Source organism: Alternaria arborescens (genome assembly GCF_004154835.1).
Source record: "Alternaria arborescens strain FERA 675 chromosome Unknown contig_43, whole genome shotgun sequence".
In the NCBI taxonomy this organism is placed as follows: Eukaryota; Fungi; Ascomycota; class Dothideomycetes; order Pleosporales; family Pleosporaceae; genus Alternaria; species Alternaria arborescens.
This window is the reverse complement of record NW_021167898.1, coordinates 73431-85955: the sequence shown is the minus strand read 5'-3', so window position 1 is coordinate 85955 and position 12525 is coordinate 73431. Positions and strand designations below refer to the sequence as shown.

At 51.4% G+C, this 12525-nt stretch overlaps 7 protein-coding genes across 7 annotated transcripts; 4 read left to right on the top strand and 3 right to left on the bottom strand.

The window, feature by feature from the left end:
* Positions 1–770: 770 nt before the first annotated feature.
* Positions 771–1193, top strand: AA0111_g11071 (hypothetical protein; the record flags this gene model as incomplete). The annotated part of the gene is made up of 1 exon (XM_028644895.1): positions 771–1193. The coding sequence occupies one exon, from the start codon at positions 771–773 to the stop codon at positions 1191–1193; it is 423 nt and encodes a 140-aa protein (XP_028501308.1).
* Positions 1194–1262: 69 nt separating this feature from the next.
* On the top strand, positions 1263–1778 carry AA0111_g11070 (hypothetical protein; the record flags this gene model as incomplete). Its single annotated transcript, XM_028644894.1, has 1 exon — positions 1263–1778. The coding sequence occupies one exon, from the start codon at positions 1263–1265 to the stop codon at positions 1776–1778; it is 516 nt and encodes a 171-aa protein (XP_028501340.1).
* Positions 1779–2187: 409 nt separating this feature from the next.
* Positions 2188–2604, top strand: AA0111_g11069 (hypothetical protein; the record flags this gene model as incomplete). The annotated part of the gene is made up of 1 exon (XM_028644892.1): positions 2188–2604. One exon carries the CDS (start codon positions 2188–2190, stop codon positions 2602–2604), a length of 417 nt encoding a protein of 138 aa, XP_028501355.1.
* A 448-nt stretch (positions 2605–3052) lies between these two features.
* On the bottom strand, positions 3053–4639 carry AA0111_g11068 (hypothetical protein; the record flags this gene model as incomplete). The annotated part of the gene is made up of 1 exon (XM_028644891.1): positions 3053–4639. The coding sequence occupies one exon, from the start codon at positions 4637–4639 to the stop codon at positions 3053–3055; it is 1587 nt and encodes a 528-aa protein (XP_028501356.1).
* An 843-nt stretch (positions 4640–5482) lies between these two features.
* Positions 5483–5980, bottom strand: AA0111_g11067 (hypothetical protein; the record flags this gene model as incomplete). Its single annotated transcript, XM_028644890.1, has 1 exon — positions 5483–5980. One exon carries the CDS (start codon positions 5978–5980, stop codon positions 5483–5485), a length of 498 nt encoding a protein of 165 aa, XP_028501357.1.
* A 1148-nt stretch (positions 5981–7128) lies between these two features.
* Positions 7129–8859, top strand: AA0111_g11066 (hypothetical protein; the record flags this gene model as incomplete). The annotated part of the gene is made up of 1 exon (XM_028644889.1): positions 7129–8859. The coding sequence occupies one exon, from the start codon at positions 7129–7131 to the stop codon at positions 8857–8859; it is 1731 nt and encodes a 576-aa protein (XP_028501358.1).
* Positions 8860–11050: 2191 nt separating this feature from the next.
* AA0111_g11065 (hypothetical protein) lies at positions 11051–11548 on the bottom strand (the record flags this gene model as incomplete). The annotated part of the gene is made up of 1 exon (XM_028644888.1): positions 11051–11548. The coding sequence occupies one exon, from the start codon at positions 11546–11548 to the stop codon at positions 11051–11053; it is 498 nt and encodes a 165-aa protein (XP_028501359.1).
* Between the last annotated feature and the right edge of the window lie 977 nt (positions 11549–12525).

Here is a 12525-nt window from a genome sequence, read left to right as displayed (position 1 = left end):
CGAGGCTTATATGCTTCAGTGGCACAACCTGCTTCGCCGCAGGGGCGCTGCTCATGAATCTCGTTATCTGCTTCTTTGTTGCGTCCATTCTATGATCTTATCTTTCAGACACAAATCCCACCAGAATGAATCATTCTTCCAAGAAGCCGGACATCGCCCGCGAGAGAAGCCATAACCATGCATTACAACCGCTGCGATATCGCACCAGGGCACTGTGGCTTCTTAGCCTGTACACCTTACTTATCCTCATTCCATGAGTGTTGACTTGTGTGCTTGCGCATCGTCCACTCAACTCAGGCTCATACATGCGACAGCGAGGCTTCCTTAATCATGAAGTGTCTAGTATGCGCAATTGGATGACCGCAGTCGATGTCCTCAATTCAATCGCTGGACTGATAACGAGTAAGCAATATCAATCGAGGCCCTACCAGCTGCTCGTGCTAACCACGCAAACAACCTTCCAGTTCCAATTCTATCTGCAGTCTTGGCTCAAGCAGCTGTGAAATGGAGGAAAACAAGAGTATGCACTGACGCAAGGCAGAGATGACTGTTTCAAAAGCAATTATTCATACATACAACACGTTGATCCTTCTGATATATGGACTTGGGCAATACCTGGCCCTCTAGCGACAAGTGCACTTGCGCTGTTTGGAGATGGTTCCTGGCTAAACACAGCAGCCGATCACGTAACAAACCTTACATATAATGGTACTAACCAGCCTGGCGACTACTTCCGCGAGAACGTCTCGTGGCCATTTTTCTGGCGCGGGATGCCTTTCTCAAATCTTTGGGCACCGGGTGACGGGGACTCCTGGGAGCTCACCGAGTGGTATGACGAGGATTTTGACCAAGATCTTGTCTATCAGTGCGACCTTCTTGAGGGGAGCATGTTTGATGGTGCAAAATCTACGAAACACGATCTGCTCGAAATCACGCAACAGTTCTTCGCCGCTTTTGTCCCCAGCTTCAATGGCGCCACAAATCAAACACTAGATAAGACACAGAATCTGCTAGAGACTGCCATGTTCATCGCTAATCGAGCGTCTCTCACCTTATCTTCCCCAGATTTCAGCCGGAACATATCACAAGATATGGATGGACGTAATATCTACACTTCACCTGGTATTGCAGTACCAAAGCCCGTTCTACCAAGATCAGGCGTCATCATCATGTCGGTTTTGATAGGCCTTTAACTACTCTGTCTTATTTACTTGACTTATCACCTATATCGTGTTCCATCGTGGTCAGATCAGCTGGATGCCATGGCCATGGCCCGCATAGGAGCAAGTTTGGATCACCAGGGCGTACTTCCAGCCATTGGCCCAGTGAAAAAGCAAGACCTGGTAACCTTGCAGAGTGCTGGAGGCTTGATTGGCATCGTCGAGAGAAGCGGGCGTCGCGAGAGCTCGGCAACCGGATCTGTGCTGCCCGATATGGCTGTTGCAGATGACTCCGCAGTCGAGTTACAACGACTCACTTCGTCCGAGGAGGGTCGTAAAAGCGTGAAAGGTGACACCACAAGTGTTAAGCTTGAGCTAGATGGGTCGGGTCCGATCCTCACGGCCGATTTGTTGGGCCGCACGACTTTATCATCTGGTTTGAAGAGAGCTTGGAGCAAGATGTTTGTTTCTGGGAAACAGCCATCAGTCGATGATCTGCCATCACCACCTACGTCTCCTCGAAGCGACACCTCCACTAACCTCCCCGCTTTCACCCTGCTGCCCTCCTTCAGCTTCTCAACTCACCCAGATGACGATGAAATGTCTATTTTAGAATAAATCCAGATTCTGTGGTGTAGTAAAGAAGTCATGTGAGAGGGAGTAAAAAGCCGAAGCGCTTTTGGGGGCTAGAGGGATTTCTTCTCATCTTCCCTAGCAGCGGTAGCTGTCTTCTGACCTTTCTATAGAACTCAACTACAATACAAGAAGCTAGGACAGTTCAAGGTAGGTATTAGAGCCGTTCGGATGACTGACATAGCATTGCGGCTGTGAATTACGGTTAGGTGGTTTCTTAGACCTAGTTGCTTCTCTACACCTTATCACTCCCTCCCTTCCTCGCCGCCTTCTTCTCTCTCTGCAGGCTTTCCAAGCATCCTGTATTCCTGTTTGGACAACCAGTATTGTATAATAGTGTTCTGTCATACATCCTCAATCTGTCTCCGCTAGTTATGACACGAAGATCGTAGTGATGAGAATGCTAACTCCCATTAACCTATACCAACACGTTCCCACTCTTCCACCTGAACTCACCGTTCCTGAAGTCGGAGCAGCAGACCCGTCTGACAACGAAACAATTGATGTCGCCGACTTCGTATCTGTAACCAATACCGATGAAATAGCAGTGACCGAAGAAGTGCTCTCCGTATCACCCAAAGATACCATCCCAATGGACGTGCGCTCAAAGTCGCTCGCACACGTATCAAGCCCCGTACTGCTCTCACTCCCCTCGGAACTGCATGTGTACAACGAGCTTCCGCTCTCACCGCCCCCATTGGATATTTCAGACCAAGCGCTTGTCCAAACTCCAATCTGCGTCGTAGTAACAATCTGCGTTACACCCATAGAGGAGACTGAGCATCTAGGCCTCCCATATGCGTCCGTGTGACATATTTCATCGACAGAACAGCAGAGAATGCCGGCGTAACCACATGTCGTCCCGTTGCATGTTTGAGCCGAAGCGACGGCAAAGAAGCCGAGAAGGGATGATGCAGAGGCTATGAGGTACATGCCGAGCGCAAGAAACCGACGCCTTGTAAGAGAAGTTGCGATGACCAATGACGATGGGAAATGGATTTGGAGGAATAATGCAGGTATGATAGGTACGGGAGATGAAGTTCACGGGAAGTTTGTTGTGATTGATCGCGTAGAGTTAGACTATACCTGGTTGAGCTGCTCCGCGCTGTATTGGTGGGCTTGGCCGCTCCTTCGCTACCCTATTCCATATCCAGAAGGCTGAGATAGTTGAAGGTAGATATCAGAGCTGTTTGGAGAACAGACATAGCATTTCCGGTGTGATTTACAAGTGGGCGGTTTCTTCAGACTTTATTCAACCTCTACACCTTGCCATCCCCCACCTTCCTCGCCGCCTTCTTCTCCTCAATCCCCTCTCTCCACTCCCTTCCCCAAACCGCCGTCGCATAAGTCATACCCGCCCCAGCAACCAAGAACCCCGCACTGATTGTCGAAAACCAGCCGACGCCAATCGCCCTAACAGCAGGCAAACACACCGCCGACCCCGCCGCCGCAAACATGTAACGCATAAAGTAATTCCCCGCCACCACCTCTGCGCTCCTCCCCTGCATAACATCCAAGCAATACGTATTGAGACTAGGAAAGCAAAACAATTGCGCCACGCCCTGGAGAAACATCATGATGACGGGGAGCGCAACACCGCCAACGCGCTTCTCAACACTCCACCCGTACACAATCATACAAGCGGGTATGACGCCCCCGAGGAAGAAGACGCAAGACCGCAGACGGTCCTCTGATACGCGCTGGCCCCGCTTCCGGATATACTTCTTCACAACGTGGTCTGCGTAGCGGCCGCCGAAGAAGGTGCCGACGAGGTATCCGCAGCCGGGCGCGATGTAGAAGAGTCCCGATTGCAATGGGCTCTGCAGATCGAACCGCGGGTTCAGGACGTACCGGATAGGCGTGAGCAGGCTGTACATGTTCCAAACCAAGCTAGCGGACGCGAGGGCCGTGAGGAGAATATTCGGGTACCGATATAATCTCACGACGCGGAAGGGGTTAAGCCACGCCCACATTTTGCTTGCGCGCTGCTTTGCAGGCAGACCCGCGAGCTCATCGGCGCGCTTGCTGTGTATCGTCTCGGGCTGGAGGAACGCACAAAACAGCGTCGCGGCACCGGCGAGCGCCGTCTGCAGCCAGAAGATGTCGCGCCACGAGCGGAACGTGACTATAATTCCACCGATAAACGGGCCCAGCGCAGGCCCAATCAGCGTGCCAGATAGGAACCAACCTAGCGCTGTTGCGCGCTCGGTCGGCTTGTAAATGTCGCCTATGACGGCTGATCCGATGACGAGGAAGGCGGTGCCTTGGAACGCGGTCAGGATTCTGAAGACGAAGAAGGCAGCGAGGTTGGGGCTCAGCGCCGTGCCGATGCTGAATGCGGTGAATAACGCGGCACTTACGACGCTCACCCACTTCCGGCCGTAGATGTTTCCGTAGGGCCCGTAGAAACAGGGGGAAAGGCCCATGAAGAGCATGTACAAGGCGTTTGAGACGTTGATGATGGAGCCGTCCGTATTGAACGTTTTTGCTACTTCGGGAACGGCAGAAAGGACCGTTGTCGAAGAGATGGGGGCTAGGAAGCTGCAGAAGGAGACGACGGCGACGATGACCATTTTTCGGCGTGGGGTGAACTTGTTGTAGATGGTGTCGTTGTCGCCTGTTGCGACGTATTGCACATTAGCCATGTCATGGTGGCTGACTGATGAAACTGTGCGTTGGAGTTGGAGACGGCCTTGTTGCTCGTCCTCAGGCCGTGGTGCAGGTTTAATGGAGGCGTATTTGGTGTTTTTCTCAGACTCGGTTGTTTGATGTTCAGGTTCGGTGGCCGGGTGGGAAGATTGCTGTGGGCCAGCGGGTACTGAGGAGGATGTGGAAGAGGGTGCCATTTTGCGTACTCATAGAAGGCGAGTCCTGGGAAAGAATGATGCTCCTGTTGGGGGAAGATTACAAGGACATGTGCTGCTGTGATACAAGACTTGCAGTACCAACTCAAGTCAGGAAAGAATGTTTGAAGCCTCAAGTTAGGAAGAATGTTTGGAGAAAGAAGAACAAGTGACTCGAGACGTTAGATATGCGTGCCCTACGATGCATGTTGGGCTATCTTTCTGCAATCTTGCTACATTAGCGTCTTTCTACGGCTTCATATCCGCGGGTGGGTACTGGATTTCGTCGACGAATTGTCCAAACAGAATCTTTTCCGTGCAGGGTTTTTCGCGTACATCGCTTCGAGGCGTTGGCGTATCCGGCGAGTGGAGTAGCGCAAGGGGTGGAGCAGCGCGACATGGGCATCGGAGTAGAAATGTCCGGTCGGATACTTTGCCGCCGATGGGGATATGTAGTATCGCTCACCGACCAAATGTCCAAGTTGGGAATGTCGTTGGGTACATTGGGTTCGTCGAGTGGCCGTGAGGTGCAGTATGCGGTCCGGGTATAAGTTGCGTGCAAAGACTTTTCCGTGCCACATGACTCATGCCAACCGTCGTCACATGCATGCTGCAAATGCGCAACACATACAACTAACTGCCCTCTCGAGTGAGCTCAGCGAAGAGCAGCGCAGATATATACGTGTATATGTAAGCCTATAGCCAGTCCCAAAGTTATATACGACGGGAGGCTTTCTAAAATACCCAAACCTGGATCTTGCCTTGAGATGCCGCGTCCATGTTCCCCCAAAACGCCGATGATGCAATTACGCTTTTTCAACCAAAGTAAATCTCGTCCCGACCGTCTCATATGCTGAGCTTGTCGAGACTCAAGCGGTCGGCGCTTCTGTGTCGCTTGACCATGCCCAGCTTGTAGAACTTCTCCTCTCCCGTTGCTGTTCGGCCGCCAATGTACCATTTCTCGGCGCCCATGGCCTCGTGGAAGCCTTCAGACGAGCTGTCCGAGCCCCGTCTGCCTCGTTGTGATGCGCCTGGTATTGGGAAGGCCTGGGCCTTGGGGGATGTGGAACGGTTGTAGGGGGCCGTGTGTTGTCTGGTTGGCTGGAAATGGCCTGTTGCTTGCACGGAGACGGTCGTTGCACCGGGCGACGGTGAGCGCGTCTTGGTGGTGATTGTGCGCGAGGAAGGTGCTGCTGTGTCGAGAGTCTGGCTCTGTTGCGAGGCCGTGGTTTGCGAGTACGAGGCCACGGACGCTGCTTGCGAGGCCGTCGTCTTCTGCAGGTTGGGTTGTTGCGCGCGGAAGGCGGCGAGGAAGCCGCCAAAGAAGGGCCTGTTGGTAGTCATGGTAGTTTTGGGCTGTTTGTAGAGGTTGAGTGTTCGATCCGTGACACTATTAATGCAGCAAGTCAAGCGGCGGTGTGGAGGTGAGGTGTTGGCGGCTCCGCAACACGTTGTTTTGTGTCGCGACCGAACAACAACACCAGCGAACAAGACACTCCGACTACGCCGTGGAGCTCGGACACTACGTCCTGGTCGTTTCCATGCGCTCAGCGAGGTGGCAAGGGAGACGCCGCGATACCAGGCCGGTTCGCAACCAAGGGTGGGTAATTCTACGCGCGAATGTGCGTGTGACGTAGGCGACTTGCAGCTCGGCGAAGCGTCTATGTGAGAGCGGGATGCGGTGCCGTCAAAACCAGCGGGGTAGGCGATGGTCGTGTTTATAGGAGATGGCGGGGACAGTAGAGCGCAGGTGCAGGCGTCTGGCAGGTTTGGCGTATCGGTCCGTTGCTGGTGCCGTGAAGCTCGTCAACGAGTGCAACCCAGGAATAAATCGGAACCAGCTGATTGTCATTCGACCGCCTCCTGAGCCATGACCGAGGCTAGACTACACTCCACCTGCCATGCTCGAGATGCGATCGTGATGATGTCCCGTCTGCCCGGCTACCATCTGTTGTTCGCAAATCCGCGTCGCTCCCTTGCAACCCCCGTGCTCACACACCTCGAGTCAGCCCCAAGCAGTCCCGAACACCCGGGAACATGCGGATACCATGCTCTTAGTAACATGTCGCATCTCATACGACGCACGGCGGCTGAACTAGCGGCTCGTCATGTCCATCGATACCCACCTGAACGCGGGGTAGTCCCAGCATTAGAACGTCGCCTCAGGGCTAAAGACAGCACATGTAAAGCCTGTTGCGGTGCTCTTCGTAGCGCCAGTGCTAGAATACGTTTTTTTCACATGTGCGGACGCATATGATCGGCATAGTACCTTGGAGCCGCTTGTGACGTAGCCATGTGTATGGTTGTGTATCACCTTCTCGGCCCCCTCCATCTCACTAGGCATCACTGCGAGTGGCGCACCTATCAACAACACCAAGACCCGCCACTAACTTTCCACGCTGCAGCATGAAATATCCGAGTTCTGCACAGATTACTCAAACAGGCAGCATCGCACAACACCAGTTGCCTCTCTTTTCGTCATCCCTACTGTCATGGCATCCTTCTCCCTTCTGCCCGCCGAGCTTGTGGAATACATTGTATCCTACCTTCCCCAGCACGACATCTACGCTGTATGCCAAATAAACAAGGGTCTTTTGAAACTCGCCATTCCTTTTCTGTACCGTCATGTTGACCTCTTCATTCCGCCGAACAACAAATTACCCCGGATTGATCGCTTCTGCCTAGCCATCATAGACTCCACCCGCAAAGCCAACAACATCAAGTCGATACGCCTCGGCCTGTCGCCTAACGGAGATGTTTCAGTAGGCCAGCGCTGGTTACCACCAGACAAGAACTTTGACGACCAAGTCATGTTCTGGAAAGCCATGACCGTGTTGGGTGATGAGACGTTGGTAGCTACAGGCGACTACCTAAGAGATGCAATTAGTATGCGCGAGTATTCCGCCTACGCAGCCTTGATCCTGCTTGTCCTGCCCAATCTATGTCAACTGGATGTAGCAGATTACAAGTCCGTAACCTTCCACCACCTGCACACTATCCTGCGTAACCTCGATCCGGAGACTGCGTGGAACAAGCGATACCCTTCGCGCATTCTGCTGAGCCGATTGTCGAATATCAAAAAACTTTCTCTCATGTTCGACAATAGAACTGGAGTTGCGTACCAGGGCGATAACAGCCGCATGACTCTTGACCACTTCCTCAACATTCCCAGTATCGAGACGTTGGAACTTTCCCATCTCATGTGGCCCGCTGGTTTACAACACATCAACACAGCACACCCGCACCTTGCGAACCCCATACTAGATCGCTTGAAAGCCACCAACATCACCACACTCGTCTTCCGACATTCCGGGGCCTTCACACCGGCTCTACCTTCTTTATTACAATGCATGCCCAAACTACGCTCTTTTACCTACGAATTCTTCTTCCCTGGCCCCTTGCCCCCCTCGCATCACCACCAGATGCTCGATCTAGACGCGTGGAGCGAACACCTCCGCCGTTTTGCGTCGACGCTACAAGTCTTGGTCATGAGTGCAGAATACAGCGACACATCCGCCTACTTCTTCCAGCAACTGCGCATCAGCGAGATGCTATACGGGTACCTTGACCTCACCGCCTTTACCGCACTGCACACGCTCGAAGTGCCTTTTCCCTTTTTAACAGGCGACGTCGACTTTTCCATCACAAAGGAGATTTACCCGTTGTTGCCGCCGAATCTGCAGCATCTTGTTCTCCGACCTGATCTCTCGCACGCACATCTTCCTTTTCCACTGGATGAGAGTATTCTACCACACGGTCTCACGTTCGCCGAGAGCAAAGATATGGCGCAGTATAGAATGAATGCACGTATGGACGTATCGTACATGTTCCAAGCTGCACTCTCCCTCCTCGACTTGGCTACTACTACTACAACATCGTTCCGTTCGCTGTCCGTCTGGCAGCCCGCTGACCCCAGTTTATCCTGGTTTGACGGCCAGATTCAGGATTTTGCTACTACGTGTCGAAATAAAAATGTTACGGGGAGGCTGTTGGAACCGATGTTGTTGAGGTGGAAGAACGGGGCGGAGCATTGGGATTTGGTTAGGGAGATTACGCTGTTTGGGAGTGGTAGTGAGGAGGAGGAGAGATTGTCTGGGACACGGTCTAATGTGGTAAGAGAGAGGTTTTGGAGAGGTGAGGGAAGGCTGGGACAGGTGTTGGGGTTGGGGTGTCAGTTTCATGTTGATGCTTTGTGTAAGGGGAGAGTCAAGGCACGGCGGTGATGGCGGTCGTTGGATGGGTTGTTTGGCGTGCTTGGATTGCGAACTGTGACGTTTGTGGAGTATTCAGGGATCTCGGAGATTTCTGATTCGATAGTAGCCATTGCGTAGGCGATGTTGTTCATTATCTGAGGCTCATACTAATTACTATGCAGCCAGGGGAGGCGAACGACCAGAGTTTGCCTCATCCGGTAGAGTGCTTGATAGTTCCCAAGCTAGCACGTTATATTGCACGCCATGTAGTTTGGTGAACACATACGTATCGAATTTACTCAGGAGAATTCTTCAGCAAGACTAATCGTTTTCTGCATCAATATTCCTGGGTAGTAAGCATGCCCCAGGATATACGAAAGCAGCAAGAACAATCTTACATACGTCGACACAAACGTTTGCTGAACTCCACCTATTATCCAAACGCAGCCAGGATACATCATGGATACCCAAAGAGTGGTAATTCGCGAAAGTCCTGGAGCCGCCAAGTTAGTTTCGGGTCATTGCGTCCTACCATTGAGGCCTGACTCCATGCTGGTGAAAGTCAAGGCGGCCGCTCTTAACCCCGGGGGCGGGAAGCTGCTGGATGAAGAGCCAAACACAGATGGATGCGTGCTTGGAATAGATTATGCTGGTGTGGTGGAGAAGGTGGCTGATGGAGAGACCACCAAGAAATGGAAGAAAGGAGATCGGGTTGCAGGTCCTGCACATTGTAGTAAGTGTCCGAGTTGCAGCCCACGTATCTAAGAAACGCGTCTGGTGAGAATATGTAGTAAATCCGCGTGTCAAGCCCAAGTTAGCTGCCTAACGGAGCGTTCGCTGGATGGGTAAGTTTTGACCGTATATCTGGTCTAGAAAACGCGGCGAGCGTAGTCCACTATCACAAGGCGATGAATAACGAGCCTAGACGGTTTCCCGTACTGGTCTTGCTCTCAACCTACCTGACCGCGCCTTCTTTCGAAGATATCGCGATACCAGGTGCTGGACATGCCACCTGCAGCCAGGCCCTCTATAAGCAACTAGGTCTCCCATTGCCGGATAACACTTCATTCTCACCTTCAGCAATACCCATCTAGAGTGCCAGTTCGACTACTGGTACGCTTCCCGTCCAGCTCGTTAAGCTGTGAGTCACATTCACTGGATATTTGTATACCTAATCAATCTGACAAACACTAGTGCTGGCCTTCGCGTCCTGGCAACACGCTCAGCTCGCAACTCTGACCTCGTCAGATGGCATGGAGCGGATATGGTCTTCGATTACAACAGCCCAAAATGCCATTCAAGCTATCAAGAACGCTACCGATGACTAATTAGGCTTGATTCTGGCCTGCATATGCGAAAACGGTTCCCCGAGTTTCTGCTACCAAGCTATAGGCAAGTCAAGCGGGAAATACGCTACCCTACTCTTGCCACAGGAACGTCCGAGGAAAGACATCATTGGGTCCTTGGGTTTTGTCTACACAGCATTCGGTGAAGCGTCTACAAAATTTGAACTCGAGGTACCTCAGAAGATTGGAGATTACTTCTTCGCATCCAAGTTCTTTGACTTGTGCAGGGGATCGCTCGCGGAGGGGAGATTGAAGCCGCATCCTAGTGCACGTTGACTGGGCGGGTTGGATGGGGTTCTAAGGGGTATTACGGAGATGGAGAGAGGGCAGGTTAATGGGGAGAAGTTGGTTTACTTAGTCTGGGAAATGGCTAGCTTGTTTAGAGCGTAGAAAAATGTGCTATTGCGCAAGATGTCGGCAGCAGGGGTTTTGCGACTTTCGCATCCGTCGTCCCTCGCGGATACATTGTGTCATGATGATCCTTTCTTCTAGTATGTTTCCCGAGCTTTCTCGAGAGTCAAGGCCTCGATCTTAGGGGGTAGATCACTCAATCACACCCTATATAGCTTGGATAACATTGCTACTATGAATACTATCTCCAGCTCGGCGATCATGTTTTGAAACGCAATTTTTCCCAAGTCCTTATGTCCTTATGTCCTCCTCCTAGCACCCCATACACACGCTTTCGTTTTCAAAAAGCGCTGTAAATGTTGATGATTGGCATTTTTATAGCCGTAGAAGAAGTTGAAATAAGCTAATGATAACTACTAGAATTTCTGTGAATGTTAAAGATCCAGGTTGAACCAAGATAAAGTGACGAAGGAATTTCTTCCATGTGATTGGTTTATCTTGTGAGAAGATAGATGCCCACGTATCTACTCAATCGATATCTCGACAGCCCCCTGAACAGCTATCGTCTTGAAGTCCAGAGAATCATTACCTTCGCTGGAGGAATAAGTGGTGTAGTGCTTACTCCAGGAGAGTATGAAATGATGCCAAGCGCTATCCCTACTCTGAACTTCAACATGGCCGTCCGCATCTCCAAGTTCAGAATCGCTGTTCTCATCCCCAAGCTCAGATCCGCGATAATCTGCCAAAATTTCATCAACCGAGATGGTCAATCTCCCAAAGCGCTCAAAAGTGTCCTTCTTGCCATCAATTGCAACCAAGATAAGACATTCAAGTTCCCACTCGTCGCCATCAAAGCAAAGCACGATGGGCAAACAAAAGATCTCGTGCGGATCCGGAGGAGGCTTGTGATCCAATATAACGCGTGGTAGACCGGAATCATCAGCGTCATCTAACCACATTCCATTGAGGAATGCACTCCAGTGTGTGACAGATTCCGAATCGGGAACTGGTCGGAGTTGCATTTTTGATAAGAAGCCAGACAACCGAATGATCCCGTTTGATACCTCAGAGAAAACATCACCTGTCTTGGTAGTTGCATGACAACTCTTGATTTCAACAAGAATAACGACTGAATCTTGGTCTTCATCGTAGAGGTAACGGTTACTCAATGATACGGGCCCATTCATACTTGCCCAGGACCAGGAAGGGGCTCGATAACATTCTTGCGTTGGTTTCGGAAGTGCAGGCTTTGGAAAATCCCGGATGCCCCTTGTCCAGAGAAGTTCGATTGGCATTCGTCGAATCCACAGCCCGGCGCAGTAGGTATCGGCAAGAGGCTCACAGAAGAGGCTTGCTATGCCCGATATCGCCACTAGCTTATCGTTGAGGAATGTAAGATGGCATTTAGTGTATTGCTCAAGGATTCCACACCAGATACGCATATATTCGTTCTTACGAATTATGGGCGGAGCTCGGTCTACGATCAAAGGCTGGTGGTGATAATCGTAGGTGCTGAATTTGAAACTATCATCCTGCTGATCGGCCGTGCGCTGATCGAGTTCAATATGCGTAGGAAGTTCTTCGCAGGCAACTTTGTCGTAACACTGCCAGAAGATCTGGTTAGAGTTGAAGTATAGGATTCTTGATGACAATTGTAGTTCTTGAACTACCCAAGCTCTGCTTATGAGAGGCTGATGCTCAAACGCGTTGGGCCAGATTTTCGAATTATAGATCTGATAAACGCTATTAGGTCGATCGTTCCAAGACGTCGTTACCTCGCAAGTTACCATGGAGCTGGCTTCACGTGTGCGAAAACACCCAGAACTGCTCTTGGCGCTAGCAGCCGCCGCAATGCAAAGAAAAGCATGACGGTAGACCTCGTCCATCAGAGGCGCCTGCTCTTCCCAGTCTTGATCCGAGTCTTGGATTATACACAGGGAATCTATCCAGATATACTGTATCTCCAGAGACTTTGCCACCGATATGGCATCCTGGAACG